Source organism: Myotis yumanensis, unplaced genomic scaffold (assembly GCF_028538775.1).
Source record: "Myotis yumanensis isolate MYYU_CA2020_CCGP unplaced genomic scaffold, mMyoYum1.0.hap1 SCAF_10, whole genome shotgun sequence".
Classification (NCBI taxonomy): domain Eukaryota; kingdom Metazoa; phylum Chordata; class Mammalia; order Chiroptera; family Vespertilionidae; genus Myotis; species Myotis yumanensis.
The window spans coordinates 40231282-40245122 of record NW_027223761.1 but is presented as its reverse complement, the minus strand read 5'-3'; the positions used below and the strand labels follow the sequence as shown (position 1 = coordinate 40245122).

Genomic DNA, 13841 nt, shown 5'->3' with positions numbered 1-13841 from the left:
CAATGACAACAGATGTCCCCATCCCATGACATGCCTCCTCTCCTCTTCCTCTTTCTCAGGCTGATACATAGGGCTAGATCACTGCACAACACAGCTAGGTACATTCTAGAATTCTTACAAGAAGAAAAAATATATAACCCTAAATAATTACAGGACGTAGCTGGCAAGTATTGGTGGGAGACAGGGATATTCTCTGAAATTAAATTTTGAGTGTGCTTGATCAAAGGTGTTAGAATATAAGGCTGGATGATCAGGAATTAATTCACTTTTTTTGGAATGGAACTGAATACACATATTAGTTTTCTACTGCTCAGTGATGAACTACCTCAAATCAAGCAAGCAAACTCTAGCTGGAGTTCACTGAATTAGGTTTTATGTCCTAGAAATATTCCTTCGTGGCTCCTGGCTCTACTCAGTGGGCTCTTGATTCTAGCTTCTGGGATCATGGTTAGACTCTTAGTCATCCTTATTTTTTAATGAATAGCAGCATGTGTTTGTAGTTGAGTAGTTTATCAGTCTGTTTGTTGCCAATATAATTTTGAAGGCATGTGACCCTAATCAACAGAAGGGTATAGGAAGGCTTTCAAAATGTCAGTAGGAGGGAATTATGTAAAACTAGGTGACTTACTTGGGTACTTACTTCTATTTCTTTGCCCACTATAAATAAAGATATAGAGTAATTCCAAACTGAGAATATCATTATCAAGTGTTTAGACATTTCAGGAATGAAATTTGGGGTTATACAACCAGGTAAACCATGGTACCTGCCTTAGTGATAACGAACGGTGAGGGAAATTTAGAGTGTCTAGTGGAGGAGGACAAAATGAATATTGGTTGCAGTCCTGTGATCAACTGCACAGGCAATGACTAGAGTTCATCCCACTAACCCTTTTCTCCTGAGTTTTCCAACTAGGAAAAAGGTCTTTAAGAATCATATGCAAGTCATTTGCTGAACCCAGGTAGAGAAATAAATTTGTGCTGTACAAAGGGTGGATTACAGACTTTGTACTAGAGGGAGTGTAACTGTAATTGTCTGAGGATTCCCACTGCTTGCCAGGGTCATGCCCAGCAGAGGCTACTTCCAGGCAGTAACTGACAATGTCACTACTAGGAGCAGACCCACACCTGAGAGATTTTTTTTTTAAGTCTGCTGATTTTAGTTCAAAGACTCTCCAATGATTTTGCTCCAAGAAATCTAAATCACCTCCACCCAACTTTCTCTTCCTTCTTCACTCAGGGTCAAACTTGGACTGTAGATGGTTTTCCTAGCCTACCCCAATGGTCTCCCTAGTTTCTTTCTCATAGGTTTTTCCACTAGTAAATTTATGTTATGTTTAATTATTCTTCACATTACTTTCTTTGATGACATAGCTCAGACTGACATAGCTCCCTTGGGCAAACCAAATAATGGAGATTGGGCAATGAATTCTATCAAAGCCAACTCCTAGAAGCCAACATACGTCACAGAAGAGTGGAGATTACATGGGAGTTGAGTGGGGCATTGAAAACAGAATAACTAGAAAAGGGAGATATTTTCAGTTCTCCAAATAGTGGTAACTACTTAGGTATAAAACTAGAGATACCTTTAATTGATTATTGATGGTAAGAATGAGGTAGGCAAAAAATAGTTGCTATGGTTTTATGATTAAAGCCATTTCTGTTAAATGTTCTTCCTAGTCTTGCTGTATAACTTCTTCACTCTTGGTTGTCTTTAGAGAGGCAACATGTAGAGTGGAAAGATATTTTATAATCAGAAAGATTATTATTTAAATTCAGGCTTAACCAATTACTACATGTGTGACTATGGGAAAGTTACAAAGAAATTGAGCTTTTGTAACTTTAATTGAAAAATGAATGTTATTACATAAATTGAGTTAAAATTGAAATGATTCCATGGTCTATTATATATAAAAACTAGAGGCTCAGTGCATGGATTCATGCAAATTGAAAGAAATATTTTAGAGGCCAGGGAGAAACTGGGGTGATTGGCTTAGGGCATGTCCAGCCTGTCTCACCCAGACCCTATTGGCTGGACCCCAGGAACAAGCTAACCTACAGTCAGAGCGTCTGCCCCCTGGTGGTCAGTACGCATCATAGCGATTGGTCAAATAGTCAAAAGAATGGTCACAGGGACAATTAGCATATTAGGCTTTTATATATAGACTAGAGGCCCAATGCATGAAATTCATGCAAGAGTAGGCCTTCCTTCACCCAGCTGCCAGGACCAGCTTCTTTCTGACACCTAGGACCCAGGCTTCCCTCGCAGTCCAGGCTTCATCTGGAAGGACATCTGGTCTAATTAGCATATTACACTTTTATTATTATAGATAGATACCTAGAATAACTAGCACAGAGCCACCTCAACAGATGGTATTTCTTCTGGGCCTAATAAAATGGGAAGAATATAAGATAGGAGTCTTCCATTCCCTCCTCCCTTAGGACAGAGCTACCTCAACCTTAGTTATTGCCCTGAACTTTTCTTATGGTTTTTATTATCCAGTGTCATCATCTGCTTATCCAAGGTTTGAATGCTATGTCTTCTCCGTAATTGAGATTATACTTTGATGACAATAGGATACTCAGTATTTTTTAAATTAGTTTTTCTCTAAACTCTGACATGCTGATCATGAGTGTTAGGCATAAAGTCTCTCTGCATATTCTCACCTTCAATGCGAAATATGGCAAAGGCATCGTCAGCTGCCCTCACTGTTTATTGTGTGGACCCACAGACTATGAAAGTTCTCTGCACAGACATTTGACCATCTTGCCTCGTATTTCCTTCATATTTATACCATAGATGATGGGGTTGAGCATTGAGGGTAGAAGAAGGTAAAGATTGGCAAGGAGAATGTGGGCTTGAGGTGGGATATTGAGACCAATGCGGTGAATAAGGGAGGAAAAGAGTGCAGGCACATAAGTGACAATGATGACAAAGAAGTGGGCTGAGCAGGTGTTGAGAGCTTTGAAGGTAGCAACTTGAGACTTGAGGCGTACCACAGCCTTCAAGATAAGACCATATGAGAAGCCAATAAGCAGCAAATCAAGTCCCACCACGAGCAGAATCACAAAGAGCCCATAGATACGATTAGGTCTGGTGTGGTCACAGGCCATTTTTACCACAGCCATGTGGTCACAGTAGGTGTGAGGAATGATCATGTGGCAGAAGGTCAACCTTTGAAGTAGAAGAGGCATGGGAAAGACAATAATCACACCCTTAGCTAGAGCTATGAGTCCCAGGCGTCCAACTAAGGTACGGCTCAGAATTGTGTTGTAGTGTAATGGCTCACACACAGCCACGAAGCGGTCAAAGGCCATTGCAACAAGTAGGGCTGATCGTACCACGGATGCTCCATGGATGAAAAACATCTGGGTGAAACAGGCATTGGAAGTTATGTCATGATCATTGAACCAGAAGAGGCAGAGGAGCTTGGGCATCAGAGCCAGAGTAGATATGAGGTCAGCTACCATCAGCAGGGCCAGGAGCAGGTACATTGGTGTATGAAGTGTGGGTTCTGTGGCCACCAGTAAGAGGATTGCACCATTGCCAATGAGAATAGCCAAAAACATGAAGGAGAAAGGAAGAGCTAGCCACAAGTGCTGTGACTCTAAGCCAGGGATGCCCATCAAAGTAAAGGTCAGGAAGCTGGAATGGTTGAAGAACAGCATAGTAGAAACTGCTGGTAGTTGTTAAATTTAGACACCTGCCAATGAGACATAGGTAGTAGGTTGTTTTTATCAGTTTGGCATTTAATAAGTTGCTAAGGTGGAAGAATACCTCTTTGAAGTCTTAGAGTGTGCAACTGGGCTTTACATCTATATCAAAGCACTATATTATTTTCACAGTCACTTTTGTATGATGTTCAGGCTTTTCACCCTGTATGTGGGACGTTTACTCTTTCCCCTCCCAGTTCAGCAATTCTACACTTAAATTTTTTTCTAGAGTTCTGAGTTTTTATTATTGATTAAAGGATAGAAGAACCCCATAGAAGAACCAGTATTTTCTCACTGGGAAGCTTCCTAGATAAAAAGGAAATATGATTCCTCATCCCTGTTGCATTTGTGCTGAGCTACTGGGGAAAATCTTCTTTGAGTTTCTTCCTTTTTATGGGTTGTCCCTATTTTATGGATTCACTCTCTGGTCATAATTCTATTTCTCCCTGGGGCTCTCTTTTTTTGGACAAAGTATAAGAGATGTATTGTCCAAATAAAAAAAACACTACTTATCAAGCTAAGCATCTATGCACTTGGCCAGTTCTCTGAAGTTTTTTATATGACACGTGCACTTTTCTCTATTACAACTGGCCCTAATGTGTAAATTAATTCCCTTAGTCATGAAGGGTTTACCTCAAATCAGTCCAATGGGCTACCTAAGAGTACTCATCATGAATTAAGCAGATTTTTTTTCTCTTTCATATATATATATATATATATATATATATATATATATTACCATCTTTCTTATCTATTGCCATCTTAGCTCTTCACCAGGACAGAAAGCATCTATAATAATAAAAATGGTATATGCTAATTAGACTGGAATACCTTCCGGATGAAGCTGGGGCTGCAGCCTTGGGATCGAGGAAGCTGCTGTGCCTGCGAAGGCCTAATCTTGCACGAATTTTGTATATGGGGCTTCTAGTGTTTTATCATTACAATCACTTTCTTGTGTGTTTTTCTCCACTTCTTTGTTCCTCTTAATTGTACTACTATAGTAAAGGAACAAAATCCTGTTAAACCCAAATCTGTCTACTTTACATCTAGACAGGAGCAGCTGAACATGACTTCCAAGAAACATGCAACATAATCATTGATTCTAGTTTTACCACAGTCCCTAAGTGAGTTCTCATCATAGCCAGGCAAACATAACATAACATTTTTATTCACACACTAGTAGACATGCTACTATCTTTCTTCTTCATATCCTAGCATGCCCATCTCTCTCCTCAGAATCAGAAGGTGATCTTCCTTTCTTTTTCATTAAAAAAAAAATACACAGGAGAAACTAAAAGATACATTTCTTACTTCTCCACCATCAAAATAGCACTGATTATATTAGTACCCATAAACTGTACCTTCCTATTAAAAATAATATCCTGCCTCATTTTTATATAGAGTTTACTGTTCTTCTTCTGAACTGAATCATATTTTCTTTCCCTCACACAAAACTTTTTCCAGCAGTTATACTAATGTCCCCTGCCTAATTGCCTTTTCCTTTTCTTGTGGTACTTTCCACTCTTCTCATTTACACCTCCAATTCTATCCAGGGCACCTTTAGTTTTCACTTGTAATATTGAAATAACTTCCTCACTGCTCTTTCTGCTTCTCCTTTGCCTACACATGGCTTATTGTCTACACAGAGTATCCCTATTATCTTAAAAAATATCAGCAACATGATACTACAATTCTTACTAGTTTCCTATTATATAAGAAATATATAGAAATCAACCTGATTCGTGAAATCTTTCTCTCCCTCACCTTCTACATCCTCTGTAAACTTGCTCAACTTTCATAAGTAAGGCAGTACTTTCAGGTATCTGGGGTAGAGGTTTCTGAGTGGCTAGCAAATAAATACCAGTTAAACAGAATTTGTGGGGGCTACAGATAGACTTCACTTAGAGAAAACAATCTTATTGAAAGGGGAGGTGTGGGTAGTTTTAATTATTTATATTGGTACTTACCTGGAAATGTTCTATTATATTCTTCCTACCAGCCTCCTTTCTGCTGATAACCAGAATCTTATTGTTCGGAAGTTACAACTTGAATCTGACTATCTCATGTTTCATGGAACACTGTTTATTTTTGTTGTTGTTGTCATTGTTGAGCTGATGTTAGTTCCTGGGAAGGAGCTTTCTGACCACCCTGGCTCTCCTCCTGTATTTTGTCTTGAGACACAACATATAAGGCTTCTTGTTAGAGTGGACCAAGGCTCTCACACTACATAAGGGAAAATTTAAACTCTATGATTTTATTATCCAAGAACTCTAAGCACAGCCATGACTCTCCAGAGGGCAAGGAAAGAAGGTGGTGAAAAAAAATAGCTCATTAGGGGATCCCGTTGGGCCTTGTATTCAAAGAGAATGAGACCTGAAAAGCAGTTCTCAGAGGAAAAGGGATAATTTTGACCATTTCCAGTTTTCATGTAATGATGGTGTTATGTGACTTCCCTCCATTCAATGTTCCTGTATAGATATAGCTTTAACCCTTTAACAGAGACTTTTGAGTAAGGTCATTTTTCAATAGATAATAGTTTATAATCTTTGTGCAAAACAATTAATCTTTGTGCCACTTGTGAGGAAATTCAGGCACCTCTGTGCCATTATAATAAGAGAAGGACTGATTCAACAAATGATAACTTCCTATCAACTGAGAATAGAATTCTCTAAATGGACACTAATTTTAAAAGACAAAACGACAGTAATTTTGCATCCTAACGCCTCCTTAATGAATTTCTTTATATAACCACTGTTGAAAAAAAAATAAAGTGGTTATTCTCAAACTTTAGGGGTATTTTAAAAGCATAGGTTGCTGATTTCCATCCCCAATATTTCTGATTCAGTGGGTGTGGGGTAGGACCCAATAATATGTTGTCTTGCAAATCCTCAGGTGATGATACTGCTGTTCTGAGACACCCTCTACCCACTCTTGAGAAGCGTGAGGTTAATGCATAGGCAGTTGTATTCTGGGCACTGCAAGTAGGGACTATTTATAAGTTTTAACTGATAACATGTTCATGTTTAGTTGCAGCTGATCAGAGATGCTGATGCAAGCTCTCAAGATTCCACATTTAAAGGATGTAAATCTTTTCACCTTTGTGTAGTTTTTTTCTTCTCATTTCTGTCAAAATAGGGATAGCTTTTTGGTGATGCCATTAACCTATAAAGATATAGAATTCTCTAGAGACTTCTAAATTTGGCATTAAATTCTTTATTTTTGATAAAGATTCTAATTAATATTATTTTTACTCATTTTGAGATGGTGGGGGCATGGTTGTAATTTTTGGCAAAAATCTGATGGTATGGAGAAAATTTTGCTCTTTAGTGTTAATGTATGCTAAACAGTGAATCTATCCCTCCCAAGCCCAAATTATTCTTACATAATTTTTAATTATAAAATTCCATGCCTAATTTACTTTATAAACAAAAATCTATATAGTATTCTAGTTGTAATATAGAAGAGAATCAAAATAATTTGCAATAAGGGTAATAATTTATGTATAACATGTGATACATACATATATCCTAAATATATGTGTAATATACACATGCATGTTTAATACAGTCTATATAATAAAAAGGTAATATGCAAATTGACCCTCACACCCTCGCATCATCACAAGATGACACCCCATGTCATCACAAGATGGCCACCACAAGATGGCAGCCCCCACATTGTCATAGGATGGCTGCCCTCACATTGTCACAAGATGGCCAGCAGGGGAGGGCAGTTGGGGGCCATCGGGCCAGCAGGGGAGGGTACTTTTGGGGGGCCAGGCCTGCAGGGGAGGACAGTTGGAGTGACCAGGCCAGCAAGAGAGCAGTTAGGGGGTGATCAGGCTGGCAGGCAGAAATGATTAGGGGCAATCAGGCAGGCAAGCAGGTGAGTGGTTAGGAGCCAGCAGTCCGGGATTGTGAGAGGGAAGTCCTACTGCCCAGTCCTTGCAGAATTGGGCCTAAACTGGCAGTCAGACATCCCCCGAGGGATCCCAAATTGGAGAGAATGCAGTCTGGGCTGAGGGACACCTCCCCCCTTCCTCAGTGCATGCATTTAGTGTACCAGGCCTCTAGTATTTGTAATAAAGACAAGTAGTATGTTTTCCAATATTTGATATTCAGGCATAATAAGAAACAGAAATATAGTGAAGTTAGGTGTTAGTCTCTATAAATAGGACAGTTGCAAATGTAGCTGGATAGAAATGAGTGGTGTAGGGAACTCAAACAAAACATGCTACATTGCCATTAGAGACTTAACATTTCTTTTTTCCTTCCAAAAGATATGTTTCCATTGATTTCAGAGAGAGAAGAAGGAAGAGAGAGAGAGAGAGAGAGAGAGAGAGAGAGAGAGAGAGAGAGACATTGATGTGATAGAGAAACATTGATTAGTTGCTTCCTGTAGGTTCCATCATGGGAGATCAAACCCACCACCTGGGTATGTGTCCTGACTGAGAATTCAACCCACAACCTTTTGGTGTACAGGATGATGCTCCAACCAACTGAGCCATCTGGCCAGGGCTGACTTAACATTTCTTGGTAAAGTTCTAAATAAATTAAGTTAGGACCAGTCTTTAATTCTTTATTAGGGAAACGCAGTGAATATTAAAAACATGTATGGCAGTGTGAGTTATTTTCTAACAAATATGACTCCCCTGTACCTCGGGCAGAATGTTCTTTCCCACTCCATCGATGTGGGACTTGACCATGGTTTGCTTGAACATTGGGAGGCTGCAGACATGACACAAGGAGAGGCCCTAAATGTGTTTGTGCTGTTGGGCTTGGCCCTGTATGCCAGGGATCTATTCTGAGAAGAGCATGCCCCAGGTGGCCTCTGTTGCCTTAGCCTGCACTCTAGGGTGAAAACTCTTGGAGCTGACATGTGGTAAAATTCATGTAACATGACAGTTACCATTTTCACATATATTTGGATTATGGATGATCTGATTCAACTATGCTTAGGTTTGTATATATGAGTACACATTTTATCATTTTAAAAAATTTGTTTAAAATTTTATTGTTGACACTATTATAGATGCCTCCCATTCCTCCCTCCCCTTTGTCCACCTCCATCCAGTCCCAGCCTCCCCTTCCCTTGGCCCTCACACACTGTTGTCTGTGACTATGGGTTATGCATACTAGTATATGCTCCTTTGTAGTGTTCTTTAAGCACATATGTTATGTTTATAAAATCTCTTATATTGCACATATTTTTCATACATTTTGTTCACCTATTTATGTTGATTTTATATCTGTCAATCTTGCTGAACTCCTCTAATAGTCTAACCAATTCTCTGTATAATGTCTACAAAAATACTAATATCATGCCCTGGCCCGTGTGACTTCAGTGGTTAGAGTGTCAGCCTATGGATGGAAGTGTCATGGATTCTATTCCTGGTCAAGGGCATGTACCTGGGTTGCAGGCTCAATCCCTGGCCCTGGTCTGGGGCATGCAGGAGACATCCAATTGATGTGTCTTTCATTGATGTTTCTCTCTCTTTCTCTCTCTCCTTCTTTCCCTCTCTCCCTTCCAGTCTCTCTGAAAAATCAATAGAAAAAGTATCCTCAGGTGAAGATAAAAAACAAAAACCAACCAAACAACAAAAAATGCTAATATCATTCACACTTATTTCTTTTATTATTTTTTTCTTAGTGCATGAATTTGACATATAGTACACTGCTCAATATAAAAGGAGTGAAGGTGATTGTGAATTTGCTTGCATTTTTGCTCTAAAAGCATTTAGAAATGTTTTCAAATTTTCATGATTTATTACACATTTCTATTTTTTTTAATTGAAATATCTAATACCACCTTCTTCTCATTATATTTTCTTGAAAAGTATATAATATGTCTCAGATTTCATACATATTTTCATTAGGTTTTTGGAGTAACATCATATAATACTTTCATAGCTGCTACGTCTGTTTTGTATCATTTTCCATTTTTTGTTTCTTTTATTTGTCCCTTTTCTTTTCTCAAACATGCCAAATTTCTGGTAGGTATACATTAATTATATGATGAAATAAATTAAGATAACACAGTAGCTTCTGTATCATTAAAGTTTTCATCAGAAAAACATAACCAATAGGAGGTGTGTGTGTGTGTGTGTGTGTGTGTGTTGTATCTGACATGTGGAGATTTAAAACACAAACAAAAAATAGATATTGTTCCAAGGAAGTAGGTTGCAAATATACTTTCCCTAACTTTTTAATAAAAGCCTCTACCTTCACCTTTGTATTCTGGTCTGGTCAAATAGAAGAGAAGAGCTTGAATGAGTGATTTCCTAGGGAACACAGAAGCTCCCTAGATGGCTCTAGCCATAAGCCCAGGGCCACCCACCAAACTCCCATGTGGGCCTGTGAGATAGGTTTCATCGGTACAATACCTCTGGTCCCAGCATTCAGATAGTTGAACGTGGGAGACTAGTGGTGCTCTTTTATCCTCTGAGGATGCTTCCACAATGTTGTGCCTTCTAATTTCTGCAGCTGGAAACATGTGAGTTTGGGTTGAGGAAAAAGTATGGAAAAGACATTTCTTAACAGAAGTCTATCTGTGCAATTGGTAAAGGGAAGTTTACTTCAAAGCAGGAGGATTGAGATTTAGAGGGCAGGCAAAGGGATTTTGCTGAATAACACTTCCGTGTAGTCTTAACTGGCTTCCTAAAATAGTTTTAGTTTGTTATTAGGCTCAGTGGCTGGGAAGGGAGCAGAGTGGGGAGCTCACAGCAAAGAAAGAAGCAAGTGGTTTGTTAGCTAGACCAGGAAAATGGGAGGCATTGTGAAGAAAGTCTAAGCATTTGCTATGCTATTCCTGAAATCACTAAAAGGAAATAATTACTCACTAAGCACTTGAGAAGTGTGTGTGCCTAACGACAGTGCAGAGACCACCGGTAATAAATTGGGCAGGTGAATCAGCTGGATGTCAGTGATTATCTTGAGCTTTGATGTGCTCCAGTGTCCTCACAATAGGCAGAGGTAGCTTAAGTTCAACTGTTGTTATACAGATAGAATGACAGCCTTAGGCTGTGATGCAGTTTCAGAACTATAAGTCTTTTTTATCCTCAACCTTTCTTCCAACTTGTGTCACAACTTTTATCTTACTGGTGACATTGACTTTAATGTCACAATTAGAATTGGTTAGAGATTGAGCCAGGCGGACAGGTTCAAACTGGGTAAGAATGGTCACAAATAGCTATTAATATCACATTTTATACAAGAGATGGTGTGAGACTACTGACTCATGCCTGTGAGTTGGATGGGATGGTGATGGGACTGGGTGACATGATAAGCATACACAGCTCTATAAAGAAGCTGGTGTGTATAAAGGTTGGAATTCCTTACAAATTACAGGGACTGTAAATAATGTTCACTTACATTAATCAAATTAGGAAGTAAATCTATTCCAGTGATTTTTAGTAATTTGTGCTCAGTTCAGTTTTAAAAAACAGCATAGAATCAAAAACCTAAAGAGCAGGAAGGAGCCTCAATGAAGAATAAAGTTAGGCCTCCTGGCTTTGGGTGAGTGAATTTGTGAGATGATTGAAAACTGTAGGAATGTCTGGCATAAACAAAGTGATTGGGGTGGTGTAGTGAGCATGGCTTTTCTGGTTCTCCCTCTAACTCTAGCTCCATTCTCTCTTGAGCTACCCAGCTGAGCATAGGCAGGGCAACATTAGCTCAGAAAGCAAACCTATGTCATCAAAACCACAACTGAGTGCATCTAGTTTGGCTGAGAGCAGACAGGGGAGCTATTTTCCTATCTCCTAATGATTGTTAGGTGACCATAGAGAGCATATAGAAAAAATTAAAAAAAGAAAATTTATTTTATCAGCAAGCATGCCGTACAATGGAACAATCTCATTATATAAATGTTCAAGCTAAGAATAGACTCTAGTTGGCTAAGGAAACTGTGTGAGGATTCTGTATGAGATATGAGGTCACTTTCCTATTAAAAGGAAGGCGATGACATTTATTAAGCACTTTCGAAGGTTCTCAATGAAATAAAAGGTTCTTTTCATTTCAACAACCTTATAGAGTATTATTATTACCATATTACAGGTCAGAAAACTATAGGATCTTACAGGAAAATTAACTTGTCCAAGGCATCACTGTCACCAAAAGATAAACACAAAAGTTTGTTGCCAGTTTTATGGATGCCAATGGCTACAGTCTTTTTTGCCACCACACATTCCTGCTTTAAAAATTCAAAGGTCCTATGCCTTCAAAATGTTTGCCTCTTCAAAGAATATGTTGAAAGCAAGCATGAAATCTGTAGTATACTTTTATATGAATATGAGGTGGTCTCAAGAGCTTAAATCACATCAACAGTAGTCACATTTTTGGACAAGTTCAAACTTTAACCTTGATGTGTTTTTTCCTTAGGGAAGTTAGGACCCTGGGTCAAATTGATGAGAACCTTAGATCTTTGCTGCATCTGCACTCACAGATATATACTCACAGAGTAGTATGTCCAACAAAACTCTCAATACACATCTACTGGTACAAGCCACATTTCTCTCTTTTCTGTGGAAGTCATGTGGCTTATTGGCCTTGAGCTGTGATTCAAATAGCATTTCTCACCAATCTCCTCTCCTGCTGTTAGTCCCCATGTCTATGAAGACAAAACAATAATTAACTTTGTTTACCTGCATGTTTGGGCTATCAAGTGTTGTTTTGTCTTTTAAAACCACCTACACAGTAAGGAATAATCTGCTGTCCAAAAATAAAGGAACTTCTCTGATTTTCTTTTCCAGTGACTATGCATACACAGTACCTGGACTATTAAGTGATAGGAGAGTTTACATCTCTTCTCACCTGACAGAGTTAGGTACATGTGGCAGAGTTGATTCCCCTTTGATAACTATTTTCTCATTCCTCAAATGTCCTAGAACCTGTGGCTTTTTTATTTTTATTTTTTTGTAGTGATTATTGCAGGACTGGTTACCCAGCTTTGAGAATAAAGAGACTTATTGAGGAGGTTCCCATTAAATATTTGTGGTTGAATAAGTGAATATGAATTTCTAGTCAGTCAAGTTCATTCCCATTTTGAAAACTTCCAGTTAAAGTGATTTCTCAGATATTATCTTAATGAATAGACCTTCGTTTCTACCCCATTACCATCATGATTTCACATAATCTGCAGAATTACTTTGGGTTTAAGTACTCCTTGCTCTGAACTGTGTCCTAGGGAGTTGAGGTAAGGGAAAGGTGGGATGAATGAGGTAGTTGCGTAAGATTTTTCCACAAAGATTTTTCACTGTCCAGGCACAAGTTAAGGTCGAATTAGAAACTGACTTCCTGACATTGTGAAAGGACCAGATTGAGAAGGATTGGGCTATATCTTATCTTTGAAATCACCAAGAACCACAGATAAAATGTGAATAAAGGTTTAATGCAGAAGTAGACTGTAAAAGACTGGAAGTGTCTGTTTCAGAAGTAAAACCCTGTTTAGGATTAACTTCAAAATCTTAGGAAGTGGAAACTGGACATGTGAAGGTACATAAAGCATGTTCTGGAATGTCAAATGAAAGTTCATCGGGGATATTGGGATTATCTCTTGGTTAGTGAAAGCAGTGGAAACAACTATGTTAATCTTATGATCATAAATAATTATCAAGCACTAGGTCCCAAACCAGAACCCATTCTAAGTTCAAAAACTAAACAAAACTAAACAAAATGATGTCCATCTTCATTCAGGGAACTGTTGGTAGTTTGGGTTCTGCCTAATCTCTCCCCATACTCCAGAAAAGAAAGGCGAGAAGGAGATGGGGGAAGGGGGGAAAGAGAAGAGAGTGAGAAAAAGAGAGAGGTCTAGTACTTTTGAGGACAACAGATCTTAGCTAGAAAACAACTCTAATTAATATAAATGCTTATTTGAGCCCTGTCTCACATTCATCAATTTTATTTAACAAGTATGGTATATCAGGCACTATTCAAAGCTCTTTACAAAATTTAACTCATACAATTCTCTTATCAATCCTAGGGGATTGTACTTTATTAACCCCATTTGATAGATGATAAAGCTTGCCTAACATTGTATAGCTAATAAGTGTTACTCTACTGTCACTGATATCCCTGTTCTGTGTTGTCTCTTCAGGTAATGTGATATAGTGTGTGAGCTTCTGACCAGTTATC

The 13841-nt window shown here is 38.6% G+C and overlaps 1 protein-coding gene across 1 annotated transcript; it reads right to left on the bottom strand.

The window, feature by feature from the left end:
• Positions 1 to 2730: 2730 nt before the first annotated feature.
• LOC139018401 (olfactory receptor 52P1-like) lies at positions 2731 to 3666 on the bottom strand. Its single transcript, XM_070427015.1, has one exon. The coding sequence runs from the start codon at positions 3664 to 3666 to the stop codon at positions 2731 to 2733; it is 936 nt and encodes a 311-aa protein (XP_070283116.1).
• Between the last annotated feature and the right edge of the window lie 10175 nt (positions 3667 to 13841).